The 23,724-nt window shown below is 34.3% G+C and overlaps 1 protein-coding gene across 2 annotated transcripts; it reads right to left on the reverse strand.

Annotated features, from left to right (window-relative positions):
* LOC123536797 (inactive hydroxysteroid dehydrogenase-like protein 1) lies at nucleotides 1–18,220 on the reverse strand. 2 transcript variants are annotated; one of them, XM_053528942.1, is made up of 9 exons: nucleotides 17,998–18,220; nucleotides 13,594–13,716; nucleotides 11,380–11,490; nucleotides 10,642–10,700; nucleotides 9,362–9,406; nucleotides 8,467–8,501; nucleotides 7,696–7,777; nucleotides 5,762–5,989; nucleotides 1–5,049 (listed from the first exon to the last, which is right to left on the reverse strand). In XM_053528942.1, exons 1-9 carry the CDS (start codon nucleotides 18,206–18,208, stop codon nucleotides 4,891–4,893), a joined length of 1,053 nt encoding a protein of 350 aa, XP_053384917.1. In that variant the 5' UTR covers nucleotides 18,209–18,220; the 3' UTR covers nucleotides 1–4,890. The 2 variants fall into 2 exon arrangements, with proteins under 2 accessions (XP_053384917.1, XP_053384919.1); XM_053528944.1 differs by lacking the exon at nucleotides 13,594–13,716 and adding an exon at nucleotides 13,785–13,907.
* Nucleotides 18,221–23,724: the final 5,504 nt, after the last annotated feature.

Consider the following 23,724-nt stretch of genomic DNA (forward strand, 5'->3'; position numbering starts at 1 on the left):
AAAGATTTATTTTTTTCTCAATTCTTGCATAATTATTTTAATAATAAAATACAAAAAAGCCTTGAACAAAACAAAAATCATATCATCTATAAAGACATTGGTAATTTCATAAACAAGAATACATAATCAATAAAGATTGTAACGTCATAAAGAAGGGCAAATCATATATAGACAAGTGTAATTTCATATAGGAGAGTACATCATCTGCAAAGACAAGTGTAATTTCATAAACAAGGGCATCATCTATAAAGGTGCGGGTAATATAAACAGCGTTACATTCTCTGTAAAGATGAGGGTAATTTCAGTAAGGAAGGCACATTATCTATAAAGACGAGGGTAATTTCATAAAGGGCAAATCATCTATCAAGACGAGAGTTATTTCATAAAGAAGGTACATCATCTATAAAGACGAGGGCAGTTCATAAACAAGGGTACATCATCTATAAAGATGAGGGTAATTCATAAACAAGGGTACATCATCTATAAAGATGAGGGTAATTCATAAACAAGGGTACATCATCTATCAAGACGAGGGCAGTTCATAAACAAGGGTACATCATCTATAAAGATGAGGGTAATTCATAAACAAGGGTACATCATCTATAAAGATGAGGGTAATTCATAAACAAGGGTATATCATCTATCAAGACGAGGGCAGTTCATAAACAAGGGTACATCATCTATAAAGATGAGGGTAATTCATAAACAAGGGTACATCATCTATCAAGACGAGGGCAGTTCATAAACAAGGGTACATCATCTATAAAGATGAGGGTAATTCATAAACAAGGGTACATCATCTATAAAGATGAGGGTAATTCATAAACAAGGGTATATCATCTATCAAGACGAGGGTTATTTCATAAAGAAGGTACATCATCTATGAAGACAAGGGCAATTCATAAACAAGGTTACATCCTCTATAAAGAAGAGGTTAACTTCATAAATACTGGTACATCATCTATAAACATGAGGGTAACTTCATAAAGAAGGGTACATCATCTATATAGACGAGGGTAATTTCACAAACATGGTTACATCATCTATGAACACACAGGTAAACTCATAAACAAGGCTACATCAAGACAAGAGTAATTTCTTTGATACACAATGATACACATAGGTTTATTTAATTAAACACTGTTTGCTCTTTGAACACTTGTTGCTCTTTGAACACATTTGTATACACACATATTAACCTGGCAAACTAAATTTCACCCTGTAGGATGTACCTGCCTATGGCAGTTAACAGTACTGTAGGTATATTTAGAACAACAGACAGCAATTAACATAAACAATATTATAACTAGCACTTTTAAAGCAACATAGAGCATATCACATAATTTACATGATAATGTGACTACATAAAAACAAACCCTTTTTTCAGTAACACTCAATCTAAAAGTTGTGTATGTCGAAACACTTTCAACACCTGAAAGTGATCAAAATACTTAACTCTTATAAGACTTTATATAGTCTTAACTTTCATTGTTAAACTCTCTCCTGAAGTTACTCTAAACTGTTTGGTGCCTTTAAAAAAATTGTAGCCATAAATTGTGATAACAAAAGCTGGTAACTAAACAAGATTACAACATATTTTAAAACAACTAGGAAACCGTTACACAAACATAAAGAAATGTCACCGAAAATTACGTAAATAAAACATTTGCTCTTTCATTTTTGGGAATGTTTGCAAACTATCCGGAATGGACTTTTTCTGAGCAGGACCAAACAGACTTATAATACTGGTATGTACTGAAAGGCAAATATTTACTACAAGCTTATGTAAACGTGAGAGGCGTTACATAATGACAGATGTAGTAACAAATAGTCATGGTAAAACCTTATTAATAGATGTTGAAAAAGTCTTCACCGATATATATATATAATATATCCATATTGTTAAGTCTATGCAAGTACAGAATGCTTCTAATTAACTAAGAATACAAAAAGTTATAGTGCGGATTCATATCTAAAAAGGCTGTGATTCAAAGTGTAAAATTACTCAAGAAGATGGTCATGATGACCCTGGATCACTCACCTGAGTAATATGAGCTACATGTTTCAAATGTCAAACTGATGTTAAAATATAAGAAAGTAGGTCAGTTGGTCACAGTCATGGTCACTGAAATTCAGTTTTAAGATCGGTGTGCAAAACTATATATGTCATTCAAATTTCAAGGCTGTATCTTAAAAACAAGAAAGTAAGTCAGTAGGGTAAGGTCACAGTCAAGTGACCCCTAATTACTTGAGGTCATCATGTAATTATAATCAAACAGTCTAGGAAATTTGATCAGATAATTTTCAAAGTATTTTTCCTATATAACTCATATAAAAACTAAGCGACCCTCTGTGGCCTCTTTTCACCGCAGTGGCATAATTTGAACAATTTTGTGAGACAGCCACTAGGCAATGCTACATACCAAATTTCAGAAGCCTAGGCCTTGAACTTTCAGTCAAGAAGATTATTAAAAGTTTTTTCTTTTATACTTGGGACCCCCAGGGCAGGGCCTCGTTTTACCCAAGCGGCATAATTTGAACAATCTTGGTAGAGGACCACTAGGCAATGCAACATACTAAATATCAAAAGCCTAGGCCATGTAGTTTCAGACAAGAAGATTTAAAAAAATTCCTATATGTCTATGTAAAACTTTGAAACCCTGGGGCGTGGCCTCTTTTCACCCCAGGGGCATAATTTGAACAATTTTGGCAGAGGACCACAAGGCAATGCTACAAACCAAATATCAAAAGCCTAGGTCTTATGGTTTTCAGATAAGAAGATTTTTAAAGTTTTTTCCTATATAAGTCTATGTAAAACTTGGGACCCCCGGGGTGGGGCCTCTTTTGACCCTAGGGGCATAATCTGAACAAAAGTTATAGAAGACCATTAGATGATGTCACATGCCAAGCATTGAGGCTCTATGCCTTGTGGTTTTGGACAAGAACATTTGCAAAGTTTTCCCTATATAAGTCTATGTAGGGCGGGCCATATTTGACCCTAGGGGGATAATATGAACAATCTTTTTTTAGCAAATGTTGACAGACGCATGACACACGACAGCCAATGAGCGGTCACAAAAGCTCAGCATAAGCCTTTGGCTCAGGTGAGCTAAAAATTTGTAATAATTTGTAAAAGCCATATTTAAGTTTTGACAAAAAGTTTAAATGAAAACATTATTACCTAGCTATAAGAATTTAGAAGTGAATTTAAAAAGGACTGGTTAAAATGTGAACAACAGAACAATCCAGGTCAATCTTTGGATCACAGCAAACAACAACACTGATGTACTTGTGGATATAGCGAGGGCCAAGTTCAAAACCACTGTAAATGTATATTAATAAAAAACTAAATACAACAGTTTTGCTCTCTGCCTTTGATATATAACTTACATGTGCAGCAGAAGCTGCAACTACCAAGTCTTCATAGTTTAGAAAGCTTTCAAGCCATTATTTACATTATTTCAACTTAGGTGATTCATCTAGTATTTAAAGAATCTAAGGATCTTTTACATATCTCTAACACTTTTTTTTTTATTTCTGCACATTGCCTGTGATAAAAAGCTTTCTAAAACAACCAGATATTTCTGCATTTTGCTTTGTATTTGTTTTTATATTCTTAAGACAAATTCGTTTTAGTTTTTCCACACCAAAGTCAATCATTCTAATTAAACTTAATTCACAAATATGCACTTGATTACATAGCTATAGTCACGATTACTTGATTCAGTAAAAAAGAAAGCACAAGAGCCGCAATGGCCCTTAATAGTTCACCAAAGTTTCACGACTCGAATAGGTGATAACTTTACATAGAAAGTCATTCAAGAAACATTCTTCCCAAATCATTTTGACCCTTTAAAGCACAGAGTGCTCCACCTTTTTTTGAAAAATGAGATTGCTTAAAAAAATTTTGTAGCAAAAGGAAGTTTTTCGAGACCTAGCAGATAGACACTGGATGCTAAGTGATCACAAAAGCACAACTTGAGAATATTGTGCTGTGATGAGCTATAAGGCAAGGAACTGATGCTATAAGGCAATGAAATGTCTAAGTGAGCAGCACTTTCAAAGACTTCTTGCATGATTCAATTTTCAAGAAACAACATTCATTACACTATCACAATAAAGTCACAGATCACATTGCACATTTTGTTTACATCTGTCATAATCTTACCCCAGAATTTTACTTTCATTTTCAAACTGAGATTTTTTTTCTTACATAATAAAACTGTCACTGATAATGTTACTTCCAACTTTTTTTTTATTTAACTGAGTTTACCCCCTTCTCATCTAATAGGAGTTACTAGACTGCTTCCCAGTTTGTACTAGTTCTCCCAAAGTAGTTTTAAAACTTTCCTCAATTAACCCTCATCATGCTGGACACTTTTGATTCTGACTTTGCAAGCAGTGAAGATTATGATCAGCCTGCACATCTGTGCAGTCTGAGCAAGATCTGCATGGTCTGCCACTCAGTCTGTATCTATTTGGTAAACACCCCTTTTTACAGTTAATGGTACTGTCCAAATTGAAAGATGGAAAAGTTCATTATAAAAAGTTTAGCATGGTAATGGTTAAGAGGAAGTCGAAGGAGGAGCAGTTCTTTACAATATATTGTCAAAAATCAAAATCTCAAGGAGAAAATTTGCTCAATCACTGATCTGAACTCAATATTCTGCACTGGTTTTCAAAAGCATATGAATTTAGATGCAATGAAAAAAGGCAGTAATATAGTGATTGCAAAAATATTTCATAAAACCAATTTTCCAGCTTGATTGTTTGAATTTATTAAAAGTGTTTGACTTATATATAATTTAACCCATGCAATCTTTGCTCTTAAAAGAATCTCAATTTGAAAACTTAAGCAAAAAACAAGGGTACATCAATTTTTTTCACATGCTATGACTGCACGGCTTCAGCTATAGTGTTCATACTATCGGAAGATTTCATTTTATCTTTTCTATCCAGTCTCTCCAATGCTTGACGTCTCAGAGCTGTATTCAAACGACTAGCGCCCCACATCCACAACCACTCAGGAATCATGTTGGAAAGCCACATCTGTTCAATGGGTCAAAAAAAGGCGAAAAAATTTACAGCTGTATTTGAGTTATGTAGATCACAATGTCATCTAGCCATGTGTTCATGTATACAATCAGTGCTAAATGAGAATTTTAATTACATGGTAGAATTTGAATTTAACACATAGCTTTTCAATAAGCAACTGACTACTTACTCCTAGGCCATCCTCAATAAGTGTTTGTTTGCTATGCTTCAACCTTGAAACCTACAGTTATGTCGTTGGGGCATTTTTATTTTTTTTGGTCAATACAAAGTCAAATGAAATTATGCATAAGCTAATAACTGGAGTAATTTTTACATTTGACACAACTTATTTCAGAAGTGAAACCAAGACTGGGCTAAAGTCATTATGACTGAAAGAAGGGAACAGATGTCTGACCAGTGTACTTAAAGGGTAACTTATATTGTAAAAAATTTGGTTTTTGAAGGGTCAGTCAAAGCACTGGAAAGAACCAGTTTTCGATAGAGTAAAAATGACAAATAAGTAAAAACACAAGAGACTAACCTTTTCTTTAACTGAGCCCTTCAAACCAACTTAGTTGCCAGTCAGAAAGATATAAAACATGTACAAGTTACCTTTCCAAAATAAAAGAATTTCTAATTTTTCAGCATTTGTTAAAAATATTCAGTGAAAATAGGAATATCAGCATTACAATTTTAAGAATGAGCAAGTGTCAAAACATCTCCAGACCTGTATACTGTGTGGCCAGTAACCGGTGGTTCTTCCACTGTATCCTAGAGTAGCAACAGCATGACGTGCATAAACCTCAGCTGATGGCACGAGAAGTCCGTAACTGGTTAATGTCTTACTGTATCGTGTCATTTTTGTATTTACATAGAATGGCCTCAGTGACTGTATGACTATCCCACAATTCTTGTATTCGTATCTTAGTGCTTGCGCAAAATAATCAAGGAAACTCTGAAATTAAAATGAAATTTTATGCTGTGCCCTTCAAACTTGTGTGTCTATTTATAGGCACTTGTGTGTCTATTTATAAACAAAAGAAAAACTTTATAAATACCAATTGACCAAAGTGATCACTCAGTGCACAATACCCATTACAATTGTTGAACAAGTTTTACTTCGGTACTGAAAAATATAATGTTTCCTGGTGAAGATCACATAATTTTGCACTAGCTGATAGCTCCCTGTCTTTCAGTAATACTGAGTACTATATGACACAAACAGTCTAATGATCAGAAAACTGATCATGAATTATGATATCATTAACCCTTACCCTGCTAAATTTCTATAATGAACTTGTCCATCATTTAATCTGGACAGTACTACAGTACAATCAAGGTCCTACGAAAAGCCAAGGGACAGGCCGTTTTTTCGTAATTTCGCATTTTCGCTCGAGCGCTGCATAGGAAATTTAACTACGTCTACACGCCGTAACAACTACCCAAATACAATATCAACACATCGTGTTATTTACACATGTGATTTTCGTATCGGAGTACATGTATACCAAAACAATTCAGTCAAAATGCTTGATAGAGTTGCCTCCTCCTTTTTACAGACTGGGGTCATGTTGGTAAGCAAGTATGCAAAATATGAAAGCAATATCTCAATGGACTTTGAAAATATTTGGGGTGGTACGCACACTTTAACATTTATTCTAAGTTGAAAAGGGGCCATAATTCAGTCAAAATGCTTGATAGAGTTGCCTCCTCCTTTTTACAGACTGGGGTCATGATGGTAAACAAGTATGCAAAATATGAAAGCAATATCTCAATGGACTTTGAAAATATTTGGGGTGGTACGCAAACTTTAACATTTATTCTAAGTCGAAAAGGGACCATAATTCAGTCAAAATGCTTGATAGAGTTGCCTCCTCCTTTTTACAGACTGGGGTCATGATGGTAAACAAGTATGCAAAATATGAAAGCAATATCTCAATGGACTTTGAAAATATTCGGGATGGTACGCAAACTTTAACATTTATTCTAAGTCGAAAAGGGACCATAATTCAGTCAAAATGCTTGATAGAGTTACCTTCTCCTTTTTACAGACTGGGGTCATGATGGTAAACAAGTATGCAAAATATGAAAGCAATATCTCAATGGACTTTGAAAATATTTGGGGTCACGTGGTACGCAAACTTTAACATTTATTCTAAGTCGAAAAGGGGCCATAATTCAGTCAAAATGCTTGATAGAGTTGCCTCCTCCTTTTTACAGACTGGGATCATGATGGTAAACAAGTATGCAAAATATGAAAGCAATATCTCAATGGACTTTGAAAATATTTGGGGTGGTACACAAACTTTAACATTTGTGTGATGCTCACGCTAACGCTCAGGCCGACGTCAGGCAAGTAGGATAGCTCCCCTATTCTTCGAATAGTCGAGCTAAAAAAGTATTCTACAGTCAGAGACAGTAAAAATCTGAAACCTATATGCACTGACAAATATCAAATAGGTTCTGACATGATACAAGTATTTCGAATTTCCGTGATGTCAAACAGTTCATAAAATGTAGCATAATCAAATAACACCAAACATTGTGTAATGTACTGTACTACAAGAGGTCTTTACTTTTCAAGATCTTCTAGCAACTCAAAAATCTTATTTTTACAGACACACCTAGTCATGCAACAGTAAAAGAGTGTAAAATACAAACCTTAGTGCCAGCATATACTGTCATTTGAGGTGTAATCTGTGAACATGCCCCTGACGACACAACCACTATAGCACCTTTACCCCTGAAATGTTGATTAAGCTTATAAAGAAACATAAACCTGACGTTCAAATACACAAATGGGCTGCACCATGAGAAAACCAACATAGTGCATTTGCGATCAGCATGGATCCAGATCAGCAGGCCTGCACATTCGCGCAGTCTGGTCAGGATCCATGCTGTTCGCTAACGGTTTCTCTAATTGCAATAGGCTTTGAAAGTGAACAGCATGGATCCTGACCAGACTGAGCAGATGTGCAGGCTGGTCTGGATCCATGCTGGTCGCAAATGCACTAAGTTGGTTTTCTAATGATGCGACTCAAATGAGTAAAGCTCATTCATAAAATACCTTTCAAATCTTCAAGGATACAATGTACATGAATATAATAATGCTTTATGTCACTATGCCTGTCTATAGGAACATTGCTAATGCAGGAGCCAAAGGTCTGAATCCCCATCAAGGGCATTAATACAAGTACTGTTTAGAAATCCACGAAACAGTCGGATTCTCTGTACAAATTACACATGTATATTGCCAGCACTTGTTCCAAATTTATCCTGACCTTACACAAGCATGATTTAGATATTATTCTGAACCTTATATAAGCATGATTTAGATATCATGATTTAGTATAAACATGATTTAGACAAAATCAACCTAAATGATTAGACTTTATTAACTATTCCAGTAAAGACAGGAAGCAAACTACAGACCTTTGAACCATCTGTGGGAGAATCATGTGAGTCATCTGAAATATATAGTGATGCATTTTTTACAACATACTGTACATACATGTAGTCCTTAGCATAAAACTGTGTTTAACATAAAATTGTGTAGATTTGGCCAAAACAGCTATTTCGAATGGACATAAATCTGTGGATTTCAATTCTCGGAAGTAATATAAATGGGCGTTCATTTTGGCTGTTTGGATTTAGTTTTTGCAGGCTGGGTAACTGCCAATATCTATGAAAATTAGTCCTCATGAATATAGATAATTTAACAGAATTTTTATTTTGTTTTGGCTAATGTTAGGAACATTCTAAATTACCTCATATCTAGACGACATTTCTTTTGTAAAATATTTCATTCATAGTGGCAGTGCAGTAAATGAACTTTTCGTAAGACAATAAATTTTCCTGGAATTGTCAATGAAGTATACAATGGACAGTATCTGCTGTTCAACCATTACAGAAAGTTTCAAACCACCACACAATACACTGGTCTTAGTTTCCCCTAGATGTAATCTTGAGGGCAACAGTTACTAAGTTAATGTTTTCGGCTTTCGTAACTAAGTAAACCAGTCAAACTTCGTTCACTCAAACTCCGATAATTTGTACACCTCCCTTCGCTCGAACTCATCGTCTGGTCCTTGAAAAATTCAGATGTAGTGCATTTTGTTCGATGGCTCTAATTATCAATAACATGCACAAATTTTGCAGGTCCTTTCAAGTGGGCGAACGAGGTTCAACTGTATGCTATATTCCGAGTTAAAATTATAATCCACAGAATGTCAGAGAAATTCTAATCAAAATACAGAATCATTTGACCCTAACATTACTAACATTAATATTCTAAACTACAATTACAGTGTAAGGATCTTGTACTCACCATAGTTGCTGCTGCTACATTTATATTTACAATCTGCCACAGTCTCTGCAATATACAGTTACATTTACAGTAATGTGTGTGAAAAGAGCCAGAAATAAGTTATCATTAAAGATATTCAATGCGCATATTTCACTAAAATAGTTATTTTTAGAAACAAAATTTAAAGGTAGAAAGTCCTAATGAAATTAATCCAACCTGACTAAATATATAAACTGACAGGGTTTGTAAAGCAACATTCACAATGTAACAGTCATTTGTTACAAAACTTCCAGCCTTTTAAAGGTTGTACACATTGTACTGTGCTTATCAGGTGTGTAATATTTCAAACTTGTTAGTTTTATGTTTAAACAAATACTATAAAGTAACTGTTCTTATTTTCAAATATGAATTTGATTCTAATACATCTTTAAATAGGTATCTGATGGGCAGAGCAACAACAATAATTAAGATATGTGTAAATTTATCAGCCATTACTTTTGAGTTCAGACACCAAAAGAATTTATTCTTTTAACCAACAACCTGACAAACACAGAATGGCAGAAGTAAATCTGTATGGATACTTCATGATCATTTCGATGGCTTAGCGCATTACTGGTCCAAGTGACATTTTTCACAGAATCACTTTTTTACAATTCTTTTTTTAAACAATGGTCAAATACACAGTCTGTGAAAAAATTAGGGAAATTTATCCCTTTCTACCCACTTTTACACTGAAGAAACATATAGGTCTATTTCAGAATGTTGGTTTTCATCACTGCAATAAAAGTCTAACTTGACCTGGACTAATATTTCACTGAAAAATTTGTTTTATGACAAGTCCAACTTTATACTGCACTGATAAAATTGTTTGATTTTACCAATAATTTTGTTTTTATATACTTATTTTCCAAACTTTCTAGCATAAAACTGCTGTTATTGTCACATTTCGGGGGTGTTTTAACAGGAGAGAAAACGTGTGTTAACAGAGAGATTCTCGCGCTCACGTGCTGTTATAACGCCTTTTTATATATGCGAGTTCTGTGGCAAAGCGTAAACGTCATTCGGCCCCAAAACGGATAATTCAAAACAAAATGACGTCAACATAAAAAACAACTCAGACCTTCCCGCGCATTTCATGGAAATTTAATGACATTGAGGTAGGATGTATTCATTTATTAGTATTCTGCAGACGTCATAACACGAAAAAACATGCGTTATCCCTACATTGTAACCTGTTAGTTCCACCAAGATGTAAAACTGGAAGTAAAGTTAAAACAGAAAAGTGCTACACCAAAACTTACTTCAACTGGAACATCAAGAAAATACTGTGGATGATCATACATTACACCTACATTGTTCACTGTAAAACAAGAAACATACACGTTGTATCAATGAATAATATGTAACAAAGTCTCTACCATATTACAGACAATTCTAAGAATAATTTTCAAGAGTTGTACAAAAATTCAACTTCACATATTAAAATATAATATCAATCTTCAGTTTCAGAAAAAGCCTTCTCACCGATATGTAAACTTAGCCCCCTCAGTCATTTCTCATCATTGTAAAATGAGACAGATTCCCAGCAGAAAAAGGATTTTGAAACTGGTGACAAAAATCTGACACATTTAATCTATGCTGAGGCTTTTTTCTCAATTTGTTTGTAGAATTCAGTCATTTATAATAAACACCTATTTACAAGATTTAGTGGAAAAATTAGTGACGCAGAACTATTCGCAAATTTTGCACATTCAAGAAATTTGCGAAAACATCATCCAGTGCATATTTCCAGTTTTAGTCAATATAGTCAAGTATAAATGAACAAACTTATCTTTGGCACTTCTGTTTTCAGCAATTTGCGAATATTTCCGCTCACAAAACTTCCGAAATCCGCAATCCGTAAAATTTTTGACCTGCAAACATATCCACTTACACAGTATCCACACTTCAATTTTTGCACTGTCTTCGAAAAAATCATTCATCAATTATTGTAGCATCAGACAATATAGTGTATATAACTGTAAACAGAATTCACATACCAAGTACTCCGATTTCCTTGTCCTTAATACTGTCCCAGATAAGGTTATATGTATCCCTTCCAATGGAAAAATCTACAGCTACACAGCTCGTTTGTACATTGAATTCTTCCTCTGAAATATACGCCAGGCTGTTGTCTAAGATTACAAATGATTATTTAAATTGTTCTTCAATGTCAAATAAATGTAATTTGGTATCATCTGAAAGGACCCGTCTTGTTGAATTTTGAGAAATTTTGATTTTTGCATTATCAATATTGGTAAAAAAAAATTCTCTTGCGTAAATGCATAATTTCAAAGACTTCTTTAAGGTAAAACTTATCCCCCCTAATTATGACCTGAATTGACTTAAGAGATATGGCCCACTTTAAAAGCTTGTATGTTGCTGGTCACTTGTTTAAACAATTTGGATTTCTGTTTTATCTGACAAAGCAGTCAAAATAATCGAGCTGCCCAAAAATCATCTATGCAGTTTGATATTAATCATACCTAATCATTTTATTAATTACAATGAAAAAGCTCCAAGACACAGCAAAATGTGAGCTATATATCATTATCAGCTAAGTTAAAATGAATTTGTTTATTATCATTAAGCATTTTAATGTGCAAGCAAGAATGTAGCTAAGAAAAGTTCTTTAACTGTTAGCCTGCTGCCGACAAGTGATTGTGCAGGATGATCATGGTCTGCACTGTTCACTATTCAGTCAGTAAATTTTCAGTGAACACCCCTTTGAATAAGAAGTGGTGCTGCCCAAACTAATGATGGACCAGTCCATTTTAGAAATTTAGCAGGGTAAAGGTTAAGGATACTCCCATAACCATTTTCTCCTCATGATTCATGAATACCCTGACTTATACATGTACATGTACAGAGAAAATGGTTAGTCTGAATAATTTTTCTGTGCAAAACTACTATTGGATGGTCCGACCATACAAGTATGTGCTATTATTTTGAATATACCTGTACACATAACAGTATCAAGCCCATAGCGAAGTCAAGTTAGATTATACATGTATATCAAAGTCATAGAAGAAACTCCTCTTGCCATTTTTGCATTAAAATGTTAAATTAAAAGCTGGTTATAATGCTTTGAAACAAAGAAACTAGGAAACTAGGTCCAAACTTAATCAAAGAAAACAATATAACATATTTTTCTGAAACACAAATAGAATAAATAAAAGTAGTTAAGAACAAACACAAAACAACATGTAATACTGTTGCTAGTACTTGCTACCACAGTGAATGTCAAATTTAAACAAAACACATATGCCAACAATGACCGCCTGACCTGACAGAGGCAATTGGGTAAGTAATTTTGTATGAAGTGATTCGAAGAATAGATTTGCTGAGCTAACATTAAATGCCTAACTTAACTGAAATTTATCAAAAGTCCTGGTAAATCCCTCACAAATAAATTAATGTTCACTTTCTGCCACATTAACTACTCAGTTGACATATTGCTGCAAGACATAAAATGCTGTAGATGCAACCATCAAAATACCTATTAAAACCAAAATAAATTGAAAAGTACATTTGTTTAAACCTTTAACAAAAGTCTAACATAAAATGGTGAAATGTAACAGCTTAAACCATTCCATAGCATGACAGAACTTTCTAAATGTCAAATATAATAGGGTTATTATAACAGCACATTGATCTACAATGTTGTATTTGACTCGAGTGGATTTTGCAAGCCTTGGATCCCACGAGGCACTTGCCCCGGCCACCCACAAGTGTGATCCAACCTGGCAAATCCATGGGAATAAAATGCAGATCAAAGGACTGTTTTAATGACCCTTTTTATTATATAAACATACCTATTTCCAGTGCTATATCAGTCAAAACTGACTATAAGTTTAGATAAATAAGACTGAAAACATGTTTGAAACACTGAACCTTTTGACACATGGAACGTCGATATGCCATCATTACATTATTTCAAACTGAATATTTTTGCATATCAGTAGGGGCTTGACTCAGGGTTTGTAGTTTAGTGAAAAACATTTTGTTTTAGAGACAAAAAATATGTAGGTATATAATAAATGACATTATCTTAAATGTGCAACCAGTGATTCACTGACAGCAAAAAATGTATGTCTACCAGTAAGCAATTCAGAAAAACAACAGAAATCCATGTGCCTTAAAAGAAATTGAAACTATAATAAGAAGCTGGTATGGTAAAGCTTTTTGTTACAACAGCAAGCACAATGTGATACCTATTTGTTTTGCAGCTCTGTAAAGCCTATTCTCTGGTTTACTTATCAATACAAGATTGAACCCTCTACTTGCAAGCTCTCTTGCATAAGCCCGTCCAATACCCTCACTGCTCCCAGTTACAACTGCAAAAATAACAACAATACACGCATTTATCACAGGGTAAAATTTAAACATTAAAACACAAAGTTACCTATTTCTGCAGCTGCTTCTTTAAGTTTTGCTTCGCTTCTGCTGATCAGTATAACATTCAATTTTCTCCTGGCAAGTTCCTTGGCATATGCAAGTCCAATACCCTCACTCCCACCAGTTACCACTGTAATTATCATTATAATACTGAGAAATTATTATTTAAATGACCACACAAACAAAATTTACTTTGAAACTTCTCGTTCTTACGTTCCAGGGTTTTTTTTCGACTGTTTTTATAGCCGTTATTCGGCTATACCCAATCTACATTCTGAAAAAAATTTCATCAAAATAATGAAAATTGCACAAACACTGACCAAATTATGGACAATTTTGTAATGGCAGTATGTTAAAGAGATTGTACAATGTGAAACAAGTGTATGAGAAAGTGCTTAAAGGTCCAATACTAAGGAAAGTGAACATTTTAATTTCTTTTAAAAAGCACAGAAACTATTTCATTTTTTTGGAAAATGAAAGTTGGTATGTAGAAATTCGAAATAAATCGCAGTATATGTACAATTATTTTTCTATGAAGTATGAAGAAAGTTAAAAAGACCTGGGGGGTCATTCTGTCGATTCATTGAAATTTCAACATAATACACATACATTTCTTTGAGTTCCAAAGACCTTCTGTAAATTTTGACCTGCCAATCTTCATTATTTAGTGTCTTGCAGAAGTCTATGCACTGGCTATGAAAAAAATTGCCAGCTCACTTTCCCTTAGTAATGGACCTTTAAACACATCCTTACTTAATACTATATATCCTATGGGACTGAATATTTTCCAATATGGAACATTTACGTACACACGTCAAAATTCCCAATATTGGGGGTATAGGCTATGTTCCCCAAACAGAAAGAAAAAACCCTGTGTTCATCCTGCTTGCTGTGTTCATAAATCAGCTCTGGCAATGAAAGAATTTTAAAAATTGAATAAAAAATCATGAAATTATACACGTTTCAAAATTTAAACAAAAGATGTACCACAGGCACAAGTATCAGACCTGGGATGGAAAACAATAGGCAGTGGCTAGGTAGCCGGTTCCGGCTACCTAGACTAAAGGTCCACGTAGCCGGCTCTATATATATATACATATCATATATGAACACGTAAGTCAAGGTAGCCGGTTTTAATAAACTTTATTATAAAGGATCATTATATATTATATTAGTTAAATAAATTACATTTTTTTGTGACTTGTTATTTACTATTTGTCATTTACCTGTTTATTTCGCCGTATTTACGCACTCATATCATATCGGCCGATATTTTGTTATGTTATCAACAAATGATCAAAGTGTCGTTATCGTCATCGGCGTGTTTAAATGGCATTTTTATAAATTAAAAGAAAAATTTTAAATGAATTTTTGTAGTTTGTTATAAACTGAAAAAAAAAGATAGATGATTTCAATTGTCAGCGATCCTTTAGAATTAGGTCTTTTGATATGTACATGTAATTATCTTTTTACATTTCAGTTATCACGCTACCTTAGAATAAAGAGCTCTTATGTTCAAACAAACAATTAGAACCAATCAAGATCACTGACTTATAGACAAAGCAGCGAAGAAATTAGTTAGTAATTAGTTGATTAATTTAATTAAAGACGCACATAGAAGTGCGAAAGTGGTGATCACTTTTAAAAAATGTTCACTTAAAAAGGCACACGAAATATCAAATGCCGTTATGTTCAGCAGAGCCGCATCATTTAATGTACGATGATGCTCTTTGTTTTGCCTTTTTTAACTGTTTGTTTTGTTTTCTTTTAAGAATGAATCACTGTATCTTGAATATGTATCAAGTACGTTTTAACATAACAAAATGTCGCCGATATGATAGGAGTGCGTAAATACGGCAAAATAAACAGGTAAAACACAAATAATAAATCACAAGAGATGTAATTTATTTAACGAATATAATTATCCTTATAAAGTTATAATTCTTTATAGATACAGTTTATTAAAGCCAGCTACCTTTACTTACATGTTCATATACGATATGTATATATAGAGCCGGCTACGTAGACCTTTGCAGGGTTCTAGCCAGGATTTTCTGAAGGCATGTTGCAGAAGGATATTTTCTGACAAGCAAAGGGGTGGGTGCGGGAGGGGTGTCCCGTCCTGCATGGGGGGTATGGGGGTCACCCCAGAAAATTTTGTGTTACTACAACTCATTCTGGTGCATTTCAGAGTGAAAAACATAGTGGTATTTTCAGTGATTAATAAGCATCATTTACATGTACAACAAGAAAAGATATTAGGTCATAAAAATCCTATGGAGTTATTTGCTGAATGACAATTAAAAGTTCATCAATTTTAAGTTGCTAAAAATGTTCATTTACTATTTATTGTACATAAAACAACACAATTTTAGCACTGCACACAGATCTATTTGTATTTTAAAGTTTATGTCTTCTATTTCTGCGGAGTTTATTTGCTGAAAACTTATCCATTTTAAGTTTTTGAAAATGTCAACTGTTTGTTGTACATACATGTAAAACAACACAATCTAGCAACCACACTCAATTTTTAAACTATGTTGTATTATGGATTTTTTAATTGCACATTCAAGCCACAGATCAGACAAACACAGAACTTTTTAGTTTTTTAAAATATTTTGAAAAATAAAAAAGTTATGACAATTTGAAGTTTGTTAAATAGAGCATTTTTCTGGAATTTTTTTGCTATATATAAAGAGAAAATATTGCGTGCGCTCGCGGACCCGATAAGAATGAAAAATCCCTTCAAATTGTCATAACTTTTTTAATTTTCAAGATATCTCTATAAAACTTTGCAGTCTTGTGGCATTTTTCATGCTCTTTCCATTTTTCCAACTTATTTCAATGTTGGACAAATACTTTCAAAGTTATTTAGTGTTGAAATGTTCAAAAATACAAAATAAGTTTTCAAAATTTTAATGCATTGAATCTATTCATCGATTACATCATAGATATGAAAACAAAAAACAATATGATGTTAAACATGAAATATATTCATACTTGTATCTTCTTTCAAGTTAAAAACTAGATTTAATGAGTATAAATTAAATACAATCTGAGACTGTCATCCAGGGAAACGCTGGTTTCCATTTTGGATCAATGGCCATTTGGCGTGACCGGGGCCTCCGTGGCCGAGTGGTTAAGGTCGCTGGCTTCAAATCACTTGCCCCTCATCGATGTGGGCTCGAGCCTCACTCGGGGCGTTGAATTCTTCATGTGAGGTTCTTCATGTGAGGAAGCCATCCAGCTGGCTTACGGAAGGTCGGTGGTTCTACCAAAGTGTCCGTTCATGTTGAAATAATGCACAAAGGGTATTTCAAACTTTTCTCTACAAGTTCTATTTTGAAAGAGACGACAGAAAACAATAATTCTTGCATTGTCTTTTCGATATTCCGCCCGAGAAAACACATTTCATATATGTGAAAACATTAATATTACGGCGATAATTGTTCAAAAGCATTTAACCGTGTTGCACAATTTTTGACTTAATTCCTTACATTGTCTTTCCTTGATTGCGAAAAACATTCGGACGATAATTGTTGAATCATCATTATATCTAATGACATGTATAATCTTAAAACTTGCGATAAACAGTCACTTTCATGTACACATCACAAGATGCCGCCTGTCAAAGGATTTAAAGGCGGAGCTACGATGAAATTTACGTCACACGTTCCACATATAGGAAGCTGTCATTGGTTTATCGGTTATTTTAACTCGCATCGCTTTACCTAAACTATCGGGTAGCACGTGGAAGCTTTTCGAATACACTATAATATTAATCGGTGTGTTTATTGGGATGATTTTATGACATGTCGCTTCGGCAATTAAGGGATGACGGGGGAAATAAGGGATGTCGAATATACAACTCAAAGTCTGAAGGCATGTCGCACGCGACAGGCGATAATAGCCTGGCGAGAACCCTGCTTTGGTCCAGGTAGCCGGAACCGGCTTCCTAGCCACTGCCAAAAAAATATGACCAGACTGATATAAAACCCTGTTTTCATCTTAAATGTGTTCAAAAAGAAATATACACAGTGAAATATGAGCCCCCTTCAAAAGAGTCTGACCCAAAGTGTTCTCACCCAGGGTTTACTTTAGAATTGTTTTGTTGCAACGAATTTTCATAATATATAAAATCTGATTTCCTTGAGCTCACTTCAGAGTCTTTGTCACAAAAACTATGACTAATACATAGTCAAAATTTCATCAGACAGTACCTGCCCAACTTCCAAACTTTTCAGATAAATCACAATTTGCTGATAGTCTGCTTATCAACTGGACATTGACAGAGTCAAACACAGTTGCAGCAAGCCGTAAGGTTTTCTTTGCAGCATATATCGCTCCTAAAACTGCAAATACATCTCGTATATTTGAGAAAAACTCTAAAATTTCCCGAAGCAGAAACTCGAACCGGTCGATTGCAGCCATTTTGAAAGTCGCGGTCATCTGGAAGCTTGAAAATAAAACTCTACCATACAGTAGGCAGTAGGCCTACTTCCGGAACGGCAAACTTGATACTAAATATATAGTAACTTGCATTCCGTTCGGAATGTTAAATATTCCTTTTTTTAACCTGTTTCATTCAAAGGTCCGGTGTTATAGGGTGCACATCAAATCAAAATGTACCCAACAAAAATAACAAAAGTCAAAAATGTTCGTGGTCCACAAGAAGTCAAAATGTCCCACTTGTGAAAGTCAAGATGTACACAATTTTTTTTTTTTTATTAGAAGTCATGATGTTCCCATGTTTTTTTTTTTTGGGGGGGGGGGGGGGGTTGTTGTTTTTTTTTTTGTTTTTTGTTTTGTTTTTGTTTTGTTTTGTTTTTATCAGAATCAAAATGTACAGTCCGTGTCTGATAACTTCGAAGTGACTATTTGGACGAGTTCAAGTCAGGAGGGTAATCGACAATATCTAAGTACACAATTTTATATTATACTACTAACTGGAATGCTTAATTTGAAGTAGAAGATTAGTACCGGCCATAGAGCATTAGCCTTACATGTGCGATTCTTTCCATTGTCGCGTTGGTTCGAATCCCACCATGATTTATATTTTTTAAATCGTTGTTTTTTATTTATGTTTTAATTACATTTTTTTCAAAGACAATTGATAATATTCAAAATGCAGTAATACAGCACTACGGTATACAATGACGAACTGAAATATGGAAAAATGATGATGCTTGAAATAACCTTCAGAACATTTTGTAGTATGCATTTAGCATCATTCTTATACTGAACAATGTTTCTCTTTGCAACAACAGACTTGGACGCCTCGAACATGTTGACTACACTAATACTGGCAATATACCAGAGAGGAATTTAACCTGCATGAAATTTCCGAGTGTTTTCGTGACTATGCATTCATAAAACGATTTGTTTACATAGAGCTGATAGCTGGTCACCTTTAAACAGAAATTAATTTAATAATATTTCTATCTAAATATATTAATATATTCCAGGAAAAATGAATGATTATGATGGTTACCCTAAAAGAGAAACTGAAAGAAAAAAAAACAAAAAAACACCTCGATTCGAACCTACGGCCCACAAAATTCGACATTTCAAACTTTCAAACATCAATACTTACCACTGAGCTACCGGGACTGACAGATGTGTTGCAATAAAATATACCCAATATTATCGTTTGTGTAAACTGCTTTACCTATTTTGTTAGTTTTATAAGTCCAGAAAACATAAACATACGTGACGTCACTCCGAAGTTATCAGACACGGACTGTACCCATATACAAATATTGATCATTTATTTATAAACAAAATTAGGAGAGAATAAAAAAGTTTAAAACGGACATCACGCTATCTGGGTGATATTCTTAATATGGATAATCCGTTTTTTGGCCATTTGGTGGGTACTATTTATCCTAGGGAGCTTCAGTTAATTAAAACTAACAATTCGGATATTGATGCTCTATTTATGACAATATTATACATACCAAAATTTATGACAAGAGGGATGATTTTAATTTTAGTATTGTAAATTTTCCGCCATTTGGATGGGGATGTACCTCAGGCTACATCTTATGGGGTATATATTTCTCAATTAATTCGGTTTGCCAGAGCGTGTAGTCATGTCAAGCAATTCAATGAACGTAATCAATATATTACAAGTAAACTTCTTCAGCAAGGCTACCGTTATTACAAATTGCGTAAATATTTTGCTAAATTTTACTATCGTATTTCTGATTTAGTTTTAAAATTCAATAGTAATTTAAAGACACTTCTGCGAGAAGGTATTTCTAAACCCGTTTTTATGGGGATGTGGTTTACAAACTTCGTAAGATATTGGGTCATGGTACTTTTCCAAATGTATTTGGTAAAATTATAAAACGTTTTATTAAAAGAGGTTACGACCCAACTGTTTTGAGACATACCGCATGTTTAGTGTTCAACCCGTTTACAGTTGGACACTACACTTCCCTCTTTGATTGTGTCTGACGGAAGAGGGGGAGGACTCTATGATAAGCAGTTTATAAATCCTACCAGGACTGAACTGTTTTGATATTTGTCTTCTGGCTTGTTTCGTCGGGCCCTTAAGGGTGTTTCTCTTGTTGCTCTGTCTTCTGAAAAGGCATTGAGTACATACGTTTTTGGTTCTTAAGGTTTGCTTTTTATATATTTATACACGAGCATTTTTGTGTTTTACATGCCATACCTTTTTGTTTCCATTACGTGTGTAAGAGATTCACCTGGAGAGGATTACTTTTATTTACACTGTCCCGTGTCTTTGGAACATGGTGGGGGTAAGAGTGAGGTTGGGTGCGCACCATAAACCGGTTTAAGCTCCCCAGTGGTGTTTTTGCCACTGACCGTTCCAAGGCGGTGCCCCACTGTGTTCCTTTGTTTGTTCGTTTTGTTCGTTTTGTCCTGATGTGTTGGCTTTGTGTGTGTGTGTGTGTGTTCCTTTGTTTGTTCGTTTTGTCCTAATGTGTTGGCTCTGTGTGTGTGTGTGTGTGTGTGTGTGTGTGTGTGTGTGTGTGTGTGTGTGTGTGTGTGTGTGTGTGTGGTGCACGCGTCTGCGTGCTGTGGGTTTCGTTTTGAGGAGGCTGCGTTTTTGGTGCGTGGCATTCCCTGTTTGATATTTGTCTTTGTTTTTTTTTTTTGTGTTATTGATTTTTAAATAACAAATAAATGATGGTACACAACAATTATATTTAGCTGAATTAAAGAACAGCACAGCTGACTGGGGATCTTAAAAAAACTTAAAGAAAGTTATCTTGATAATTAAATTATGTGTCGCTCCATTAACAGTTTGAAGAAAGGGATTATTGAATTTCACAGCAATTACTTTTTGTTGTCAACTTGTTGCCAGGTGTGAAAGTATTCTACTCAGTGACTGAATGTGTGAAAATTAATCAATGATTGTTTTATATATATATCATTGAATTAAAACCTTACATTTAAAATCTTATAAATATTACTTGGAATTTATGGGTACATTTGAATTTTTTAAAATGGGTACATTTTGACTATTTTGGGGTACATTTTGACCAAACAATGTGGCTTCATTTTGGTCTTTTTAGTACATTTTGGCTTAACAAAGTGGATACATTTTGGTCTTTTTGTGAACATTTTGACCATAATCCGGTGTTTATGGCTATTTTTCTATTATAGGCTGATCACTACCAAATAGAATGTAAGCCTCCGCAGGTCTAGTCACAAGTTATCCAAATATAATAGTACATTAATCTTTTTTCCTTTTCTAGTGCATTTTCTCGACAACAACGTGCTTACTTTTACCCTACCGCGTTTCAGTATATATCACTTTGCATTCTATTGAGGTTATAATGCAGTAATTCGGTCCAAAATGTGCTTCCGTGGTGTAGTCGAAAGAAGTCCCTAATAAATAGATCCTAATTTTTCCATTTTTCGCGCAATTGCGCGTAAATCGGGGGCCAAATGGGCATTATTTCACTCGTGGAATGAATTTTACATAAAATAGGACACGTTTCGTGCTAATACTCGCATGTTTTCGAGTTGTTTACTTGAAAACGAAAGTAGGGTGTTTATTCTGCGGACCGCTTTCTGAAATGCGGCAATATGAGGGTACCTGACTTCAGTTGACTTGCATTTCACTGCATACTATTCAACACCCCTTTTTCTTTTCGTTTTCTTGAAGCAAATGTATGGATATCTTGTGGAAAATAGGTCTACGACGGAGTGAAAATCTAGAAACTGTAACAAAATTGGTCTGAAGTAGCTGAATTTTATATGAAACAAAGAACAATTTCTTTTATTGGTATATAGCCTATAACTTTTCCGCAGCCTTAACGTACTAAAACGTATTAGCGTCTGATGGCCCTTTTACGCTTCCGTAGAAACAACATTTATTACACGAAACTTATTTTGAATATTTCTGAAATGTCTAGGTCTGCAGCTCTCAAATACGGTTATATCTTACATCTGAGGCTTATACTGACACTCTCAGACAACATCAAAAATGACATTTTGAGCGATTTGATGAAGTTCCAAAATTATCAATGTACACTTGGTCCGTTACGGACCCCTGTGGGATTTCTGTTTATCCAGAGCTCAAATATTTTTTCATAGATTAAAAGCTGACATGCTGTACTAAAGCCCAGGTAATTTCAATTCGTAATAAAGTGCTGAAAATTGGCTCCCCAATAGCAAAAAAAAAAAAAAAAAAAAAAAATTAAAAAAAAAAAAGAAGTCCACGCGCATACATTTAGACGGGGTGACCCACCCCTGCGCGTGACCCCTGACTATCTACGCTACGAATCAAAATGCGGCTTTCGTTTTCAAGTTTAGCATTTCTACTTTCATTTTATTTACTTCCGGAAATAGCTGAAGGTCGAGTGACATCATTTTCTGTGTTGTCAAAAACATACATATGCCTGGCGAGATTGCATAAATATGTGCTGGCCGTCCTAAGGATAAGAGCTGAAATAAGACTTTTCTCGAAACACATCACAATTAGTCTTCATAGTCATAAATCGATTGTATATGTTATAAAATAATGTTTTCAATGCAAAATAATCATTAAATTTGAAAAATTTTGAATTTTGACCATATTTTGAGTAGATGCGCCTATTTCGGCGGCAATTTCTGCAATAGAAAGGCCAATATTTTGTCTCCAGAATGTGTGAAAATGCACAAAATGCGTCCATTCGAGTCATATTCATGCATACAGGTGAAACTTTTACCAAAATTTACAACGAAGCGACCATAGAGCCTAAATTTAGCCCAGAAAATGGGTAGGGGGTGGCCTCACTTAAATGTCTATATTTCTCTAAAATCTCGAATTTTCACAATGAAACTTGTTAACATGTTCGGTATTACATCTTTTTTGAATAGAGATGAAAATGTTATGAAATTTGATAAAAAGATATCTATGTAAATGTTATGAAATTTGATAAAAAGATATCTCTTTTGAAATCGGCATGTTCCTATCGCATGCTAGTAAAAATGGCGGCGTAAGAATTTAATGTCTCGAAAAGAGAAATTGAAAGAAGTGAAAAGTACTAAATTCAGCGGGTTGTATTTAACGAACTGTAGTTTTCTTATATAAAAATTAACACTCCCTTTTCTTTTTGTTTTTCTAAAGTAGCGATCTAGTTCTTTATGGGAATATAAGTCTCTTAAAATCTGATATGCTAGAAAATGTCGAAAAACCATTACGAAGTAAGTGGATTTTATATAAAATAAAGAACAGCTGGATTTAGAGGTGTTCAGCCTATGAACGAAGAGCAGTGTTTAACAGATCTAAAGAGAGACATATGACTATGCATTTTTTTTGCAACATCTGATATTAATATCATATACGATTGAACTTCTGTCCTTGTTTTGGATTACTGTCTTCAGGACATAATAACCCACCTCACTATACCATTTTGCTGCAGTCTTATCCGATGTTAGACATAGTAGTGTATTGATGTTAATAGAAGTAAGTAGATATTAAACAAGAG

Source organism: Mercenaria mercenaria, chromosome 17, assembly GCF_021730395.1.
Source record: "Mercenaria mercenaria strain notata chromosome 17, MADL_Memer_1, whole genome shotgun sequence".
NCBI classification, from domain to species: Eukaryota; Metazoa; Mollusca; class Bivalvia; order Venerida; family Veneridae; genus Mercenaria; species Mercenaria mercenaria.

Bases quoted from the DNA above. Each gene is read 5' to 3' on its own strand.
- LOC123536797 (XM_053528942.1), bottom strand. From the start codon at position 18,208: ATGGCTGCAATCGACCGGTTCGAGTTTCTGCTTCGGGAAATTTTAGAG. The intron at 13,717-17,997 runs GTACTGTCTGAT...TTATTTTTGCAG, and splicing joins AAAGTTTGGAAGTTGGGCAG to TTGTAACTGGGAGCAGTGAG. The intron at 8,502-9,361 runs GTGAGTACAAGA...TATATATTTCAG, and splicing joins ATGTAGCAGCAGCAACTATG to ATGACTCACATGATTCTCCC.